This window comes from Numenius arquata, chromosome 7, assembly GCF_964106895.1.
Source record: "Numenius arquata chromosome 7, bNumArq3.hap1.1, whole genome shotgun sequence".
In the NCBI taxonomy this organism is placed as follows: Eukaryota; Metazoa; Chordata; class Aves; order Charadriiformes; family Scolopacidae; genus Numenius; species Numenius arquata.
In genome coordinates, this window is record NC_133582.1 from 14,992,706 (window position 1) to 15,007,877 (window position 15,172).

The following is a 15,172-nucleotide window of genomic DNA, read 5'->3' on the forward strand; positions in this document are numbered from 1 at the left end:
TCCATACATGTGGGGAATCCCAGGTTGGTTAGGTTGGTATATTAGCCAGAAAAGTAACCTAGGTCTCAGTGTAAGAGAATAAGAAATGATTTTTCCAATGGCATTGTCACAGGATCATAGAGTGGTTTGGGTTGGAGGGGACGGGGTTGGATGGGCCTTTGAGCAACCTGGTGTAGCAGGAGGCATCCCTGCCCATGGCAGGGGGGTTGGAACGCGATGATCTTTAAGGTCCCTTCCAACTCTAACCATTCTGTGATTCTATGACCTTAAAGATCACCCAGTTCCAACCCCCCTGCCACGGGCAGGGACGCCTCCCGCTAGACCAGGTTGCTCAAAGCCCCATCCAACCTGGCCTTGAACACTTCCAAGGATGCAGCATCCACAACTTCCCTGGGCAACCTGTTCCAGTGCCTCATCACCCTCTGCGTGAAAATTTCTTCATGATACCTAATCTAAATCTACCCTCTTCTCGTTTGAAGCCATCACCCGTCATCCTATCTCTACATGCCCTTGTAAAAAGTCCCTCTCCAGCTTTCTTGTAGCCCCCTTCAGATACTGGAAGGCTGCTATAAGGTCTCCCTGGAGCCATCTCTTCTCCAGGCTGACCAACCCCAACTCTCTAAGCCTGTTTTCATAGGAGAGGTGCTTCAGCCCTCTGATCATCTTTGTGGCCCTAAATGTCAATGAACACAAACAAAACTGTACATATCAAGATCAGAGGAAAAGGCAGGGCCATAATCAGGATATAAAATGGTGAGAGCCAGGATGAAAAGACTGGATAGGAAATGCTGTATATGCAAGGTGTTGGGCAAAAGAAACCAGCCAGGTATGAATGTGGGCTGGAGGAGATACCTACCAAAAGTCCTGCATTAAAAACAAAGTCTAGGTTATTGATCCAAGCTGCAAGCAAGGTGGCAATGCTGTCTGTAGTAGCATTAAAGCTTTTAAAAATTACTGCATTTTCACAAATGATATGTGTTTAATAGCAGCATAACCACCTGGCCCAGATTTTATATCCTGATAGTTTACAAAGATTAAGAGTTTGTTCACATTTCATTCATAGAGGATAGGAAAGGAAAATTGTGTTTACAGAATAAGTTAAAAAGAAAAGGTATTTTAGTAACTTGAAGAAAGATAGAAAGAAAAAAAGAGAAAGGGAGAAGGGGAGCTGACAGAATTGTTCCCTTTCAAGTCATAAGTTCTTTGAGTCTTCATTACCTGATTCAAGTAGATGGTATGTTACAATAAAGGAAATGTTGCCAAAAGATGTGGAATGTTTGCCTTCTTGATGCATCTTGGACATCAGTGAATAGAAATTATATTAATCCACTGCTAATATTTCTAAATGACTCTATTATCTTAGAGGTCTTCCAGATTTTTTTTTTGTATCTGTTAACAGTACCCCTCCAACAATTAAATGCATATATCATTTTCCTTCCTTCCTTATGAAAGAGTTGTGGGGATGCTCCATTACTATCCAGGCAGAATGAGACTGTAGAAAAACTAGTTCTGTTTTTTCTAAAAATCTGTGTCTAGGCAGTGGGCAAAATGGCAGGCTGCCCACAGATCACATCCAAGAGACTCAAAGTTAACATCTGGCAAGTTTAGTTAGCAGTTTTCTATGTTAATAAAAAGATAATCAGAAAGCAGAGATGAACCCAAGGTACAAAAACAGCCCATCCACATAACCAGTATGCTGTAGGTGGTTTGCTTGGTAACTTCTCTGTGAATTTCCTGCTCATCACTCCTCCAGTATTATTTCTCGCTCTTACTGATGCACCTTCCTTACTTCCTTTCTTTCTGCTAATAGCTGCCAACGATTCACTTTATAATTATAAACAGAAATTAAGCTGACAGTTTTACAAGTGGGAATGAAAGGGAGCCTTACCTGAATTATACTAGTTATTAAACTCGTCTTGCAGCGAGGCAAGAAAAAACGCATTAATTCTACTGAGGTTACATATGCACATATCTGGATAAGCTTTTGTTTGTTACACAACCTATGGTACCACATCTGACTGCAAATGTGAAAATACAGCAGAACACTGGTGTTGTCTTAAGTATAATATATTGCCTGCCTCCTGGCCAATCCTGGTTTTCAGATTCCAAAGAAACAAAGTGCCTGATACTGTACATTTGGGAAGTTGGTGAGCCTATGATGAATCAAGAATATACTTTGTTCTCACTCTGGGTAAATACAAAGAGTGAGGCTAAAGTTGAATGCTCTTCTCACAGCACACCGTCTTAGCACCATTGTTCTATCTGCTTTTCCTAACACAGATAACTGGTGGTGGAGAGCTGTACGGAGGCAGGCTACAGGGAGTGAGGGTTTTAGTGCCCGTGTGCCAATAGCATTGGCAGGTAAGGAATTTACATTGATTTGATAAGGTTTCATATCTCTGTGTTTTTTCTTTTTTTTAATTGAGGTCATATACAAACCCTCTGACCTGGGAGACAGAGGGGAAGATGCCCTGCTTCACGACAACTCCCCCTTACATGAAAGCATGCATGCCACACTGGCTAATGAGGCAAAGAGAAGGCACGAAGGTGGGGAAAAAAATCAGAGTCCTGTGAGCCTCCTTGTTTCATTCCCACCCTCAGAAAATGCAAGTGTTTATTTTGAATCACGTTTCACATGTTTTTTTGTGATCCATAAGACTGGAGTTACACTATCTGTAGTGGTTTCTGCTTGCTAGAAAGGTTCTTCTCTCACGATGAAGGTAAGCATAAATTCAGAAAAGAAAGTTTCATTTCTGTTTCTGACATGAACTTTGGGCCAAATTTCAAATCTGGGGGGAGAGAGGTCAGCTGTGTTTGTAGGTCCAAAGATCAGTTGCAAGAAATCAAGCGTTTAGAGTAACAACCAAGAGATTAGACACTCATGGTTTTATTACTACACATTATTTATTCAGCTATGACACAAAGATTTTCTGGCATAACTTCAAGTGGCAATGTGAATACCAGAGTTTTATAGCATGTACCTACAGAAGCAGGTATTAACGGACGATTCATTCTTAAATTTGGTGTAGTAATATCTCTTAAGTAGTTTTTTGTTTGTTTCTTTGTTTTTAAAAGAAAGTCACATTTAACTGGAAAGGAAACCAAATCTCTCTGTTATCCAGTTAGGATTCTCCAGCCTTCTGACAGGTGCCCAGGTTAACACATTTTAGTCAACACAGGCATATTTTGTCAGAACTTGTGGGGAATGATGACTCGGGATAAAGCAAAACCCACAAGGCATTGAACCCATTGTGCAATGCTTTATGCGGAAAAATTACTTCCTGTTTCCTGCATTAGCTCCAGTGCTTTGAAGCACAATGTTTGAATGCCTGTGTTGTATACTTATCACCCAGATAAAAATATTAAGCGTATAAATACAATTTGTTATATCTGCATATTTTTTATATATATATATTCAGATTTAACTGTCGCATTCAGTTCCTCTTCTCCCTTTTTACACTATATTATCCCTTTCAACAGGGATGATTCTCATATACACCTCTAGATTCTTTAGCATGTCATCCACCAGCTCACAGGCATTCGTTTCTACTGTGAACCCCTTGTTCTGAGAGATGCTGAGTAGTGCCCATGTAGCTGGAAAATTGTGCAGTGAATTTCTAGCACATTGAGCTGTTTGAGCTGACTGAAATGCAAGCTGTAAACAGATAGTGAAAATGGCTGTAAGCCCCTAGTTATGGAACATTTCTGCATCTTTGTTAATTGGAGGGTTTGTAAGTAACATAGACTATTAATAGCGTATTTGATTGTCTCAAAATAGATGAGATTAGTATCATTTACCCCCAAGTGTTTTGACATAATCCCAGGAAAATGGCTTCTGATCAAAACTGCGTTGATGAAAACTAGCCACAGAATGAATTTTCATAGAGTTGGCTGAATGGTCAGTACTAGATCAAAAGTACGTTTATGTATGGGAGCTAAAGATGTTTCCCACGGTGGGAATATCTTGGAGCCTTGGCAGCAGGTAGACCCTGCCCTCATTCTGCAGAACTTTAGAGGAGGTCTGGCAGAGGCCTAAAGACCCTTGGACACATACATCCCCGCAGGGTTCAGTACATCAGGATTTCTAAAAGGAGTGCACTTTATACCACTAAAGGCCAGAGGTGGCCTCTGAAGGAGTCTTATTATACCCCTGATTTTTATTTCTGTTAAAGACCACCTATACTTTTGGGTAGCTGGCAGCTGGGTAGCTGGGTTCGACAAGTGTCACTGATTTCTACTCGGTTGAAACATCAGATTTTTGGCGGTGAGCAAAGGGACAGGTACAGTGAACAAAGTATCCAAACGTATTACAGAATGGATCTATATCTGTTACAGGCCATTAACCACGCTAATCTATAGAAGTATACTTGAAAGTCCTGGTTTTTTTGGGTTAACACCAAAATGTGTTTTTGCCAAGTGCTTACAGCCGATGCAGATTCAGTTGCTGGGATGTGCAATACAGCGTGCGGTGGCATTACAGAGTTTGCCAGTGTATAGAAGACTCACAGCATTGCAGAAGGTTTATTCACTTAGGTAGAAGATGTCAGAGTAGACCCAAATGGGAAGTTTTTCTGTGCTGCCTTGGATAACAAGGTTAAGAAAAAAAACAGCGACAATTTAAATAAATCAGATGTTTTTGCTGAAGATTATGCTGTCATTTTCTCCAATTATTCTTGACATTTCACCCATTCATATTGTGATCTGAGTTAATAATGGAAGAAAAAACGGCTCTTGTTGCCTTGTTTATTCTTTGTTCTCAAGGAGATAAGCTGTTTATAAAGATAAGTTATTTGTTATTTAAATCACTTTTACAGAAGTTGTTTGTTTCCTTGTTTGAGTTTCTAAAAATAATGCAACAATTGTGATGCATCTTTGAGACGTCTATTCAATTCACTATGATTTGTACTGGAATTCATTCCTAAATGGGCACAGGTGTTGATAGCTATAACATGCTAGAATGAGTCAAAACCAATAAATGCTCAATAAAGGAAAGATGAAAGAAAATGCACTGAAACCGGCTTTTTAAAGATGTGATAAATTGGCACTTTAGTTCACTACTTAATTAGGTATTTAGTATTGAAGATGTGTCTGGAGCAACTACATATTTTAAAACAGCTGAACATGTTAGAACATAACTTTAGTCACTATTAATATTTTCAAGATCATAAATGTTATTTTTAAAATTAGCAGTACTATTCAGGATATAATCAAATTTTGTTTGCAAGCCATTCTGTAGTGCCCTGGTGCAACATTTTGCTACACTTATAAAAAATAAAGTTGATTAATAGTCTATGAAAATTACTTGCTCGCTTTCTCATGTTGCACGGAAATTTAATGCTATGATAAGCTAGGGATTCTGACGTTGCAAAAGCAAAAGTCAGTTAAAGCATTTCCTTTGTGCTTTTACCATGAGCAGACATTTTGTTACCCATTTTTTGCATGATGCCCTCTATAGATAGGCAACACCTTTCGGCGCCCCGTCTTGCCCTTTGGGTGCATTTCTGACGGGAAGGGAGGGCTGGCCAGCCAGCCACTGGGCGAGTGCTGGAGTGGATCATGGTGGATTCCTGAGTGAGGGTGTCTTTAGCTTGGAGCGCAGGCTGCTTTGCATCATGCCTTTCTGCCAAAACGAGCCTTGTAGCCACAGCGGAGATGGCTGGATAAGACCATCAGGTACCTATCAAAGGAGGCCGGTGGTCGGTGTTCTCTGGCGGAGCTCTGTGGAGCCTCGGGTGGGTGAACTGCCCAGGATGGGGGTGACCCTGTGCCGAGCACACACCTGCCCTACGGGGCCGAACCAGACTGTGCGTTTGCCATCATCTTCAGGGAGGTTGCTTTTACGTTAACATGTCTTGCTGTCGGGAATTTAAATATATGTTCTTAGGCATAAATGGTTGTACCGCTAATATGTAGATAGGCTGTAACTCTGTCCAGGAATATTTTGCATTTACTGTTTTACAAATATTTGTCCTTAGTATTTTATGGTCTATGCTTTTATAGATAAATGACACAAGCTAGACATCGTCGACAAAACGCAAATTCAGTTGCCAAAACTCCTCAGTGATGGCCAAGCAGGACGGAAAGCTGCCGTATCCAGTGCAGCCACGGTGCAACACGGAATGGATCATAGCCGACACGCAGGTTGCGTGGAAAATTGGAGTGCGTGGCTGCGGCAGTAAGGCACTAAAAATGGCACCAGCGTGGCACTTGGGGGTCTCTAAGGTGCGATTTGTGCTGAGAGGGCGGCCGTCCTGGCTGCGTGGGGAGCACGGCCCTGGGGTGGGCACGGCCGGCTCTGCCTCTCACGGGGGCTGCCTCACAGCCTGCGGCTCGCTGTGGGGGGAAAGGGGAGGGAGAGGAGCCGGGAGTCTCCGCTCCTGCTGGGCCCAGCACCGGCCGAGGCCCGGCTCCTCCGGAGGCCGGCGGCCGTTGCCCCGGGCGGGGCGGCGGGACTCCATTTCCCAGCGCGCCCCGCGCCCCCGCCGCAGAGGCCGGTCCGGGAAGATGGCGGCGCCCGTGTCGCCCTTGGTTACTGCGCGCTGCTTGCTGCGGGTTTCGGCGCGGCGTGCCGCCCGCCTGTGTCTCCCGGCGCCGGCCGCCGCCCTGCGGAGAGGTCAGTACCGCCGCGGGAGGCGGGCTCGCCGGCCCCGCTGCCGGGCGAAGGGAGGGCGAGCGACGGGCTGCTGGAGCACCGCGCAGGGAAGGAGGGAGGCAGGCAAGGCACCGTGGACCGGCCGCAGGAGCCGGTGCGTCCCTCCCCGCCGCGGGTCTTCCCTCCGGCGGAGGTGGGGCCGAGCTGAGGGGAGGGGGCTTGCCGGTGCCGAGCGGGCGGCAGCCACCGGCGGGTCGCGCACCGGCCCCGCCGCGCTGGCGTGGCCTGTCCGTGTCCTCACGTTCCCAGGCCGGGGCGGCCTCTCCGCCGAGCCAGCCCCGGAGGGGTCCCGCGTCCCCGGGGGCTGGTGCCGGGAGTCGGTCTCCTAGAGCGGTGGGGGCTCCGTAGGCGGCCCCGCGGCTTCCTGAGTTAACGGTGCCGTTTTTCCCGTGTAAACGGGGCTTCAGATGGCTGTGGCCCCGCCAGCGGCGCGATGGGTGGCCAGTGGGCTGGTGCTGGCCGAGGCTTTTGCTGTGCTTTAGGCTGTCTCGGGGACTCTTTTTTTCTCCCAAGGGATCCTCTGATGTATAGAGCTGAGCTCTGTCTGGCTTAAAAAGTCAGTGTAATGCACAAATTTATGGGGAGCTAGGTTTTGTTAACTTGAGCCTTAAGAAGCAGAGATTTTATTTCTTTAGTGAGAGTTGTTTGTCCTCTGCTGGTCTGATGAAAGCGTGGGGATTCAGCCGAGTCCTAGAGGCCTGGTAGTCAGTGAGCAGGTCTGGGAGGATTGATAAATGTTCACATACACACATTATATTGTGACTGTACAATATTTATACATCCTAAGGAAAATAGACAGGCACTACAGTTAGTACTATAGTTGTGCATGTTTTATTTGGTGGTGTTCTAACACTTTAAATCTATGTAGATTGGCTTTTATAACCATTTTTGAAAAGTTGTCAGAACAAATCCAGTAGCTTTAGTCATAGTTTTTCAGTTTCCATGTTAAAGGGAAGGTAGTCCTTATTTGAGGACATCTGCAGGGGTGGGCATCCACTGTTGAATTGATTCATAATCTGGTTTTTATGATTACCGGTTCACAGTCTTCTTCCACACTTTTGTACCTTTTCCTTAATTAAAAGACGGCACAAGCAGTATTTGAGTAAAGTTGCAAATTCACTGATAAACTTTTCTGTTGTCTTCTACTTTCATCGGTAGGTGAAGTTGTTAAATGGGGTTTGCATGGAAGTAGTACAAGTAGCCTTATTTCAGAATGTCACAGGCATGTGTGCAAAAAGGAGGAATTCTAGTTCCAACTCACATGTTTCTCTAGAAGCTTAAATACTACTTCATATATTGCCCGAATGAATGGACTGCCAGAAGGCTAAATAGGGGTTCGGTGATTTGCCCAATGTCATATAGTGGAGGACAGCCCAAATCCTTTTTCTTGTATCGTAGCTGCAACCTGCCTCTTCTGATTGGAACTGCTCATTTCAGCAGGTGTATTTTTTTTTTTTTCCATTTGTTTTATGTGATACTGGGCTAATGTTTTCAATTTGTGCAGATAACTTAGCCTCTTCCTGCTCCCTCCGCCCCCCCAGTACGGTTGGTTGGACTTTGCTTTTCTAAGCATTCTATTAAGCATTGGAAAGTAAATAATTTTTTTAATGGCCTCCTCTCCCATTCTTCTCATTAAGCATTGTAAAAGATCTTGAAAGGAGCAATTATTTGGTGTTACTGTAGGAGTATAAATGTATTTTCTGCTTTATAACCAGCACATGATCTCTTTCCTGAGAAGCTTACAAGTCTTTGTTCTTCTGTGGGTTTAACACATGTGCTTAACTTCAGTGCATGTGCTTAGCTCATCCAGATCCCTGTACACCATGGGGTAATTTACCTGTTTGAGACTGATTCTGCAAAACTTGCACATATATTTAATAAAAGATGACACAAGAGAATATTATTATTATTATCATCTACAGGTACTAGCCTGCAAAAAAATTGTCTTTTTGATCTTTTTGCTGCCTTCACTCCCATTCTCCTGGAGGAAAATAACCTTTGGAGCTACAAGACTGTACCATTGCCCTTCCCCATCATTGTGGTATCACCTAAGAAGGAAAGATTTTGCAGCAGTTCTGTTATCGGCTTAATTAGAAGTTTAGCGAAGTCTCTGATACCACCATCTGCCTGTTGATAAAAGTGCCCTCTAACTTCAAAGTCGCCTTTTTCTGTCATGGCAGCTGTGTTTCATAGGCAATTTTAGCAGCTTTACATTAAGAGTTTGGGAGTTTGAAGCAGTTTGGCTTTGTTGTGACCCAAATTAATATTCTGAATTTCAGCGTGGCTTGTTGAAAACGGGACAGTTTTTAAAAGCTGCCTTCTATTACAGTTTTTTTTTTCCTCCCCCCACACAAACTCCAGTGTTTGTGAAAAGTTCTTAAGGCAGAATTTTGTGGGCAGAGCAGTAATGAAAGAAATGTTATTCCTTTATGTTGTCTTAACACTGTTCTAGCAGAAGCTGTTCCAGCATCTTGATTGTGACTGTCAGCAAAGGTGGCAGTTAAGTGATTTTGGGCTCATTAACTTTGGTGCAGCTGTGACCTCCATGAGTTTGGTTTAGATGCAGTTCTTGAACAACTATTAGTTGGAAATATGTTTTATCGTTAAGACAAATAGTAATTAACCATTACAGCAAACTGGCATAGAAAATGGCTAATTCTCCATCTCTTATGTCTTCAGAATATATTTTCTTCAAGATATGCTGTAATCAAACACAATTCTCAAGTGTAGTTTGGGGGTAATTAGATAAATTTAGCTTCCCTTATGCTTAGAAAGGTGAATGTTGTCTTCAGCCTTAGTCCCTATGAATGAAAACTCTGTTTAACAATCATACCCATGAGGGAGTGGTTTGAAGCATACACACAGCACAAGGGTTAACGCTGATTTTTTTTTTTTTTTTTTCATCCTTAGTCCCTTGAAGTGCTTGTTTCAACTTTGTTTCTAGAATTAGTAATATACATTTTGATGTGTGCTGTGTGTAAGCGAACCTCTAGTGAGGTGAATTTTGTAATCTGAAGCATGACTTACCTTTTGCAGTAGGAGTTCAGTCCCATTTGTTTGATCTTTGCTTCTTTAGCTAGATATTATCTGTCTGTCATGGTTTTTCTTTTTCATCCCATTGAAAGTCTACAATTCTAATCGTGTGTTTGAAAGATGCTTAGTTTGAGGGCAGTAAGAGATATTGCAGACCAAATTTGAATTCTTTCGTGGACGTAAAATACCTTTACTCTCTCAGAAGTGGATAATCATCTTAAATTCACATGAAATCTTTTTGTTACTTGAAAACTCACAGATTAGTAAGTTCAAAGGTGTCAGTTTCTGCAGTCATGGAAAGATAGCAAAGATAAAATCTGTGTCAGGGAAGCCCGGGTTCTTTTCCTAGGCCCTGAAATATGGAGGAACAAGGACCTGCTAGGATTTTTGTCATGGGAATTCTCTTCTGACAGATTTTAGACATCATGGTTCAAAACCTTACATAATGAAATGCAACGACTAGCAAAAAAAATAAGGATTACCAGGGTGAGTGGTGTTTACCTCAATTGCCCTTCTGTGCTCTCAGCCTCCTAGCTACTGTCAAGATCAGTGTTTGATACGCCACAACCTAGCTTCCATTTCAGATTGTCTTCTTACATAAATAACTCTAGTGCCTGCCTCAGCTGTGACTGTGGCTTTCATAAGCAGTGTCATTGAAACTCGCATGCCTTTTTCCTGTGTCATCTCAGACATCAGTTCTAAGAGGCAGTAGGAAAACTCAACAACATACTGATTAGTTTTTTCAATTTGCTGCTCTTTTCCAGAGCAGAAGGTCCCTGGAGTTAAGAACACTTTTTATACTTTTATGTAGGCACTTAACTTTGCAGTGGTAAATTAATGCGAGTTTACTGGAGGTGTTTTTAAGTTTTCCACTTTAAAGGAAATTTTTGTAATTTCAGATTGGCATTTTCATTAGTCATTTATACATTAACAAGTGTTTTTTGACTTTAGTGAGTTTTTCCTCTTGGATTTCTCCAAGGCAGGACTTTGTGTGTATCACAGTACATCTTCACTGCAGCTCGGTCTGTGATTCTTGGACAGGCAAAGAGAAAGGCAAATGCAAGCAGTTAATTTTATGGCTTGAAATAAAGTGAGATTACACTTGAATATGTATGTTTTAGCAACAGGAATTTAGTAAAAAGTTGTGAACTGGTGGCAACTCTTAAAGAAGTAGTTAATGTCAGGCTAAATGTGATAACATCCAACACTGTCATGCACCCTGGAGGTGGGAAAGAGAGGTTATGGATGAATGCATGTCTCTAGTTTTACACTGGTTTATGTATAGGTGAATAACGAATTGACACTGCCCTTTCCTATAGTTGTATCTAGAACACTGCATAGAGATAAAAGAAGCTTTTTCTCTGTGTGGCACAAAGATTTCAGAGGGGAACTAATAAAAATCAAGTAATAGTTTATGTAATACAAAGGAACAAAAAGATATAAATGAAAATGCATCTTTTGCAATGCGGAGGAGAAGGCTGTAGGACTACGATTAACGCTCTGAATCATAGGTGATTCCTATTCTAACAGTAGTTTCCTTGATGTAAGGTTGTGGAAGGTAATTGTCTGGTATTCCTCTGCTATGTATTAAGATTTCTGAAGTTTCCTTTTCTTTATTAGGTCGGGAATAGATTACTATAGGAGCACAGTTGCGTGAATGATTTTTCAATCTATTCCACAAAATGCAGGTTAGAATGGAAGACCTAAATTTTTTTGTCTCTTGGATAGTTTATCACTTGAATAGCTGTCTTTTGTTGACTTACTTCTAAAACCCCTACACACTTTTTAGGAGTATATGCTTTTGTTTTGCAGCTACAGGTTTGAGTTTATCACTTACAAGTTACTGGATGTCTCTAGGTGGAGTATTATAGTGTACCCCCATCATATTTAAATCCTAGCTTTTAATATTATTTTAGGAGAACAGTAAGTAATGTGTCCCATGACATGTCCTCTGTCATCACTTGGCATACTCTCCATCTCTGTCATCTGGTAATGACGAAGTATTTTGTTCCACTCCCGGGATGGTTAGCTGTAAGTACATGTAATCTGAGACAAAAAGCACACTTCTGAGCAGTCCTACTGGTGTGCTTTCTCCATGGCCAGGAAGGTCATGAGCCACAAACCCTTTCTTATCCCTAAATCAGCTTTTTTTTTTTTTTCTTTTTTTTTTTTTTTTCCCCCCTCTCCAATCTTGTGGTAAGCAGTAGGAACTGGTGGCTTTATAGGTATAACGGGGCACTGGCCGTCTCTCATATTAGAGCTTTCGGAGCCATCAAACCTTACACATTGTGAAGGCATGAATAGTTTAGAGGTACAGACCACAGGACTGAGGCTGACTTTATGTGGGAGTGGAATGGTCAAAAACAAGATTAAAAAACTTTGAGAGGTCATCTGTGCTTTTTTTCCTTCCCTTTGGAGGTGGGTCAGGTATTGCTGACCTGTTCCTGACAGATTTTTGTCAAACTTATTTTTAAAAGTCGCTTCTCATCAATGAAAGTTTTACAACTTCTAGACTATTAATCAATTTCACTGCCTTAATTGTAGTTATTAAAGTAAGTGTATAAATACAGCTTATTTCCTTTTCTCAGTGCCCTGTGTGTATGGAGGTAGCCGTGTGCTTTTCTTTAGTCACGTCTAAAGGTTTTACTGAAATCTTTGCAATAACAGACTTTGAACTCGCCTCTCTTTATGTGATCTCTTTAGCTAGGGATGAGCTAATTACTTTTAATTAATAGCAGTAACTCAGTTCCTTCAGGGCAGGAGAATTTGGTGTAATTATTGGCTGGAGATGTAACTGTGTCTTGCTTTGGGGAAACTAAGGTGTTACTTGCAATAAATAAATGTAATTTGATCTAATTGTTCAGTTTTATCCTTCTTTTTTATAACTATATGCATTTTATGTTTCTTATAACAATTTAAAACTCTGAGAATGCTATGTGACCCAATGGCAAAAGTGTTACTGCAATTAAGATGTTTTTCCTCTACTCACTAAGTGTGTTGCCTGATCAGAGAGGAAAACTTGTTGATCTTGTACTGTTCCACAGGAGCTGGTGTTGCCTTTTTATTTGTTACATTGTTATCTTGTCAAGGGCTTTATTAAGAAAAAAAATAAATAATATCTGCTAGTACTTGTTCCAGTATTTTTGAGTGTTTTGAAGTTGATTTGACTGATGTATTAATTTCTGCATTTGCCTTAATCTCCTTTTTAAAGACAGAAATTGTTTCATTTTTGTGTTATTTTGGAACCTCACCTGCCTTCAGTAAGGCCTCAAAGAAAGCTGTTAGAGGCCATTGTGTTGCTTAGGAAACTTAACTAAAGCATTTAGGGATGAATTTCCTTAGAACTCACAATGTTCAAAATATCTAACTATGCAGTCTGTGATATGTGTTTTTCCTACTCAAATCTATTTCTTTTATTACTCATGATTATACTTAACCTTTTAAATGACAGTGGAAGCAAAGAAGATATTAAACACCTTTTCAATGTTCTCCATTGTTAAGTTTCTGATCTTACTGATTTAGCAAGCCTTCTTTGTAATCCTGTATGCCCTTTCCTTTTCTAGTTATGTCTCATTTTATATCTAGCAATTCTGACTTCTTTTTTGTTTGGTTTTTTTGTTTGTTTGTTTTTTAATAAACAGAATTCCTACTTGGTCATGGTCCTGTCTTTTCTAGGAAGATGATAATGCCAGCAGAGCAGACTGTGGCATTACATAGCTTAACAGCTATAGCCTTGCTTAGTGTGGTCTTTGACACTTTCAGCTTGATTACAGAACTCCTGTTTTGGTCTCCTGTTTGCTTGCTTTTAAATTCTTCCTGCCTACTTTAGCCCACCACTCTGTAAAGGATTAATCTGTTCAGAGAAATGCACTTTGCCCCAGTTTGGGGAAAAAAATAAAAAAGGTGAAATCTTCCCTTGCAACAGCTCATCCAAATCTTACCAACTCTCCAGCTTGGCATTTTAGTGTGTGAGCTTGATAATAATAAAAATACATGTTAAAACATACTACTAGAGTGTTTACTACTGAAGTTAGAAGGTGATTTAATGAAAAATGAAAAGGTAACATACTCTAGATATGTAGATTGTATAAATAAGTAATGTATATGAATCTTTGCGTAAACTGTTAAGAATGTGTTGCTTATGAATATAAGAGGATGCTTTTCAAAACTTCTGTATTAATAATGTACTTTTCATTTTACAGCATACACAGCTCAGGGAGATGAGAAGACAGTCCCTGGTACTCTTACAGATGCAAATGCCAGAGCCTTATTGGTTTGCAATGGACCTTTAGAACATTATGACTTTCTGATTAAGCAAGAAGAGCTGAGGAATGATGAGCAACAAAGAAGAGTTGTGCAGCACCTGCAGAAGTTGCATGAGAGCCTTAAAGGCTACGGTATCAGTTCAAAAAATCTTCTCTCAAAGGTGAGGTTTATAATAAAAATATTTTTTGCATTTATATTTGCTCCTAGGAATATGCTTAAAATACATAAATTTCTGTCATTAACACAAGTCTGATTTTTGCAGCTGAGTCTTTACAGATGGAACGTTGTTTGTGTTTGGATCTCTGATACTTCTTTTTTTTGTTTGTAAAATTCCAGTGGCACTCTAGAAGCAACCAAATAAAATATTGTTGAAATAATTCTGTAAGAAAATATGATATGATTTTGGTTATGTACACTGTCTGCCTTTCCAAAAATGTCATTTGGTTATAGGAGAGAGGGGCCTAGACCAGGTTTTAATTCTCGAGCATGGGTATAACGTATGTGTGTTTGGGTTACACGTACTGAACACTGATGTTTTGTGTTCTAACAGATCTTCCGTGAATGTAAGTGAAATTAGCCAGCAGTCTAAATAATTTAGCTTTGCAAAGTATTATAATATAGATCAGACATGACTTTTTTAAAAAAATGTCCATTCTTTCCAGTGCTGTTAGTCTCCAGGTAAGGTAAGAAAAGAAGGAAGAGGTGATCTGCGTTTTTGGGGTCATCACAGCTGCTTTTCAAAGTATTAACAAAAATTCAGACACATCCCTGTTGCACAGCGCCTTAGCAACCATACTGCCTTAGCATTAGTAATGCTAATAGCCTGCTGTTGCAGCTCTCTAACTTTTCCCTGAAGCTGTTGACACAGAATTTTCCAGAGCCTCCGTGGCAGTATTTTTCATATCTTATTCTCGTGCTGTTATTCTCAGATTGCTGCTCTTGTGGCCTTGCACCTGCAAATTTTGATAGCGTGGTTATGGCAGGTTCTCATGGGAAGCAACCAGAACTGGTGTGAGAATCGCTCCTCAGCTTTCCTTGCCTCTTGTTGTGTAGATTTCAGTTTGTATTCCAGCAAACCAAACATAGGGCCCAGCAAAGTAGACAAGATATTTAATTGCTTGGTAAGTATTAGGCAATCACAGATGTGCACAGAAGCTGACTGACCAGTGAATATGCTTCATTTGCACCTGATTAACATACTCCCGTCAGCACAAACAGTCA

General features: G+C 41.1%; 1 protein-coding gene across 1 annotated transcript in view; it reads left to right on the forward strand.

Annotated features, from left to right (window-relative positions):
• Window positions 1-6,493: 6,493 nt before the first annotated feature.
• The window catches only part of AFG1L (AFG1 like ATPase), a 62,256-nt gene continuing 53,577 nt past the window's right edge, over window positions 6,494-15,172 (forward strand). Inside the window, exons 1-2 of the mRNA XM_074150691.1 lie at window positions 6,494-6,613; window positions 13,888-14,111. Of these exons, the coding sequence (XP_074006792.1) occupies window positions 6,505-6,613; window positions 13,888-14,111 (333 nt within the window). The 5' untranslated portion in view covers window positions 6,494-6,504. The remainder of the gene's footprint in view (window positions 6,614-13,887; window positions 14,112-15,172) is intronic.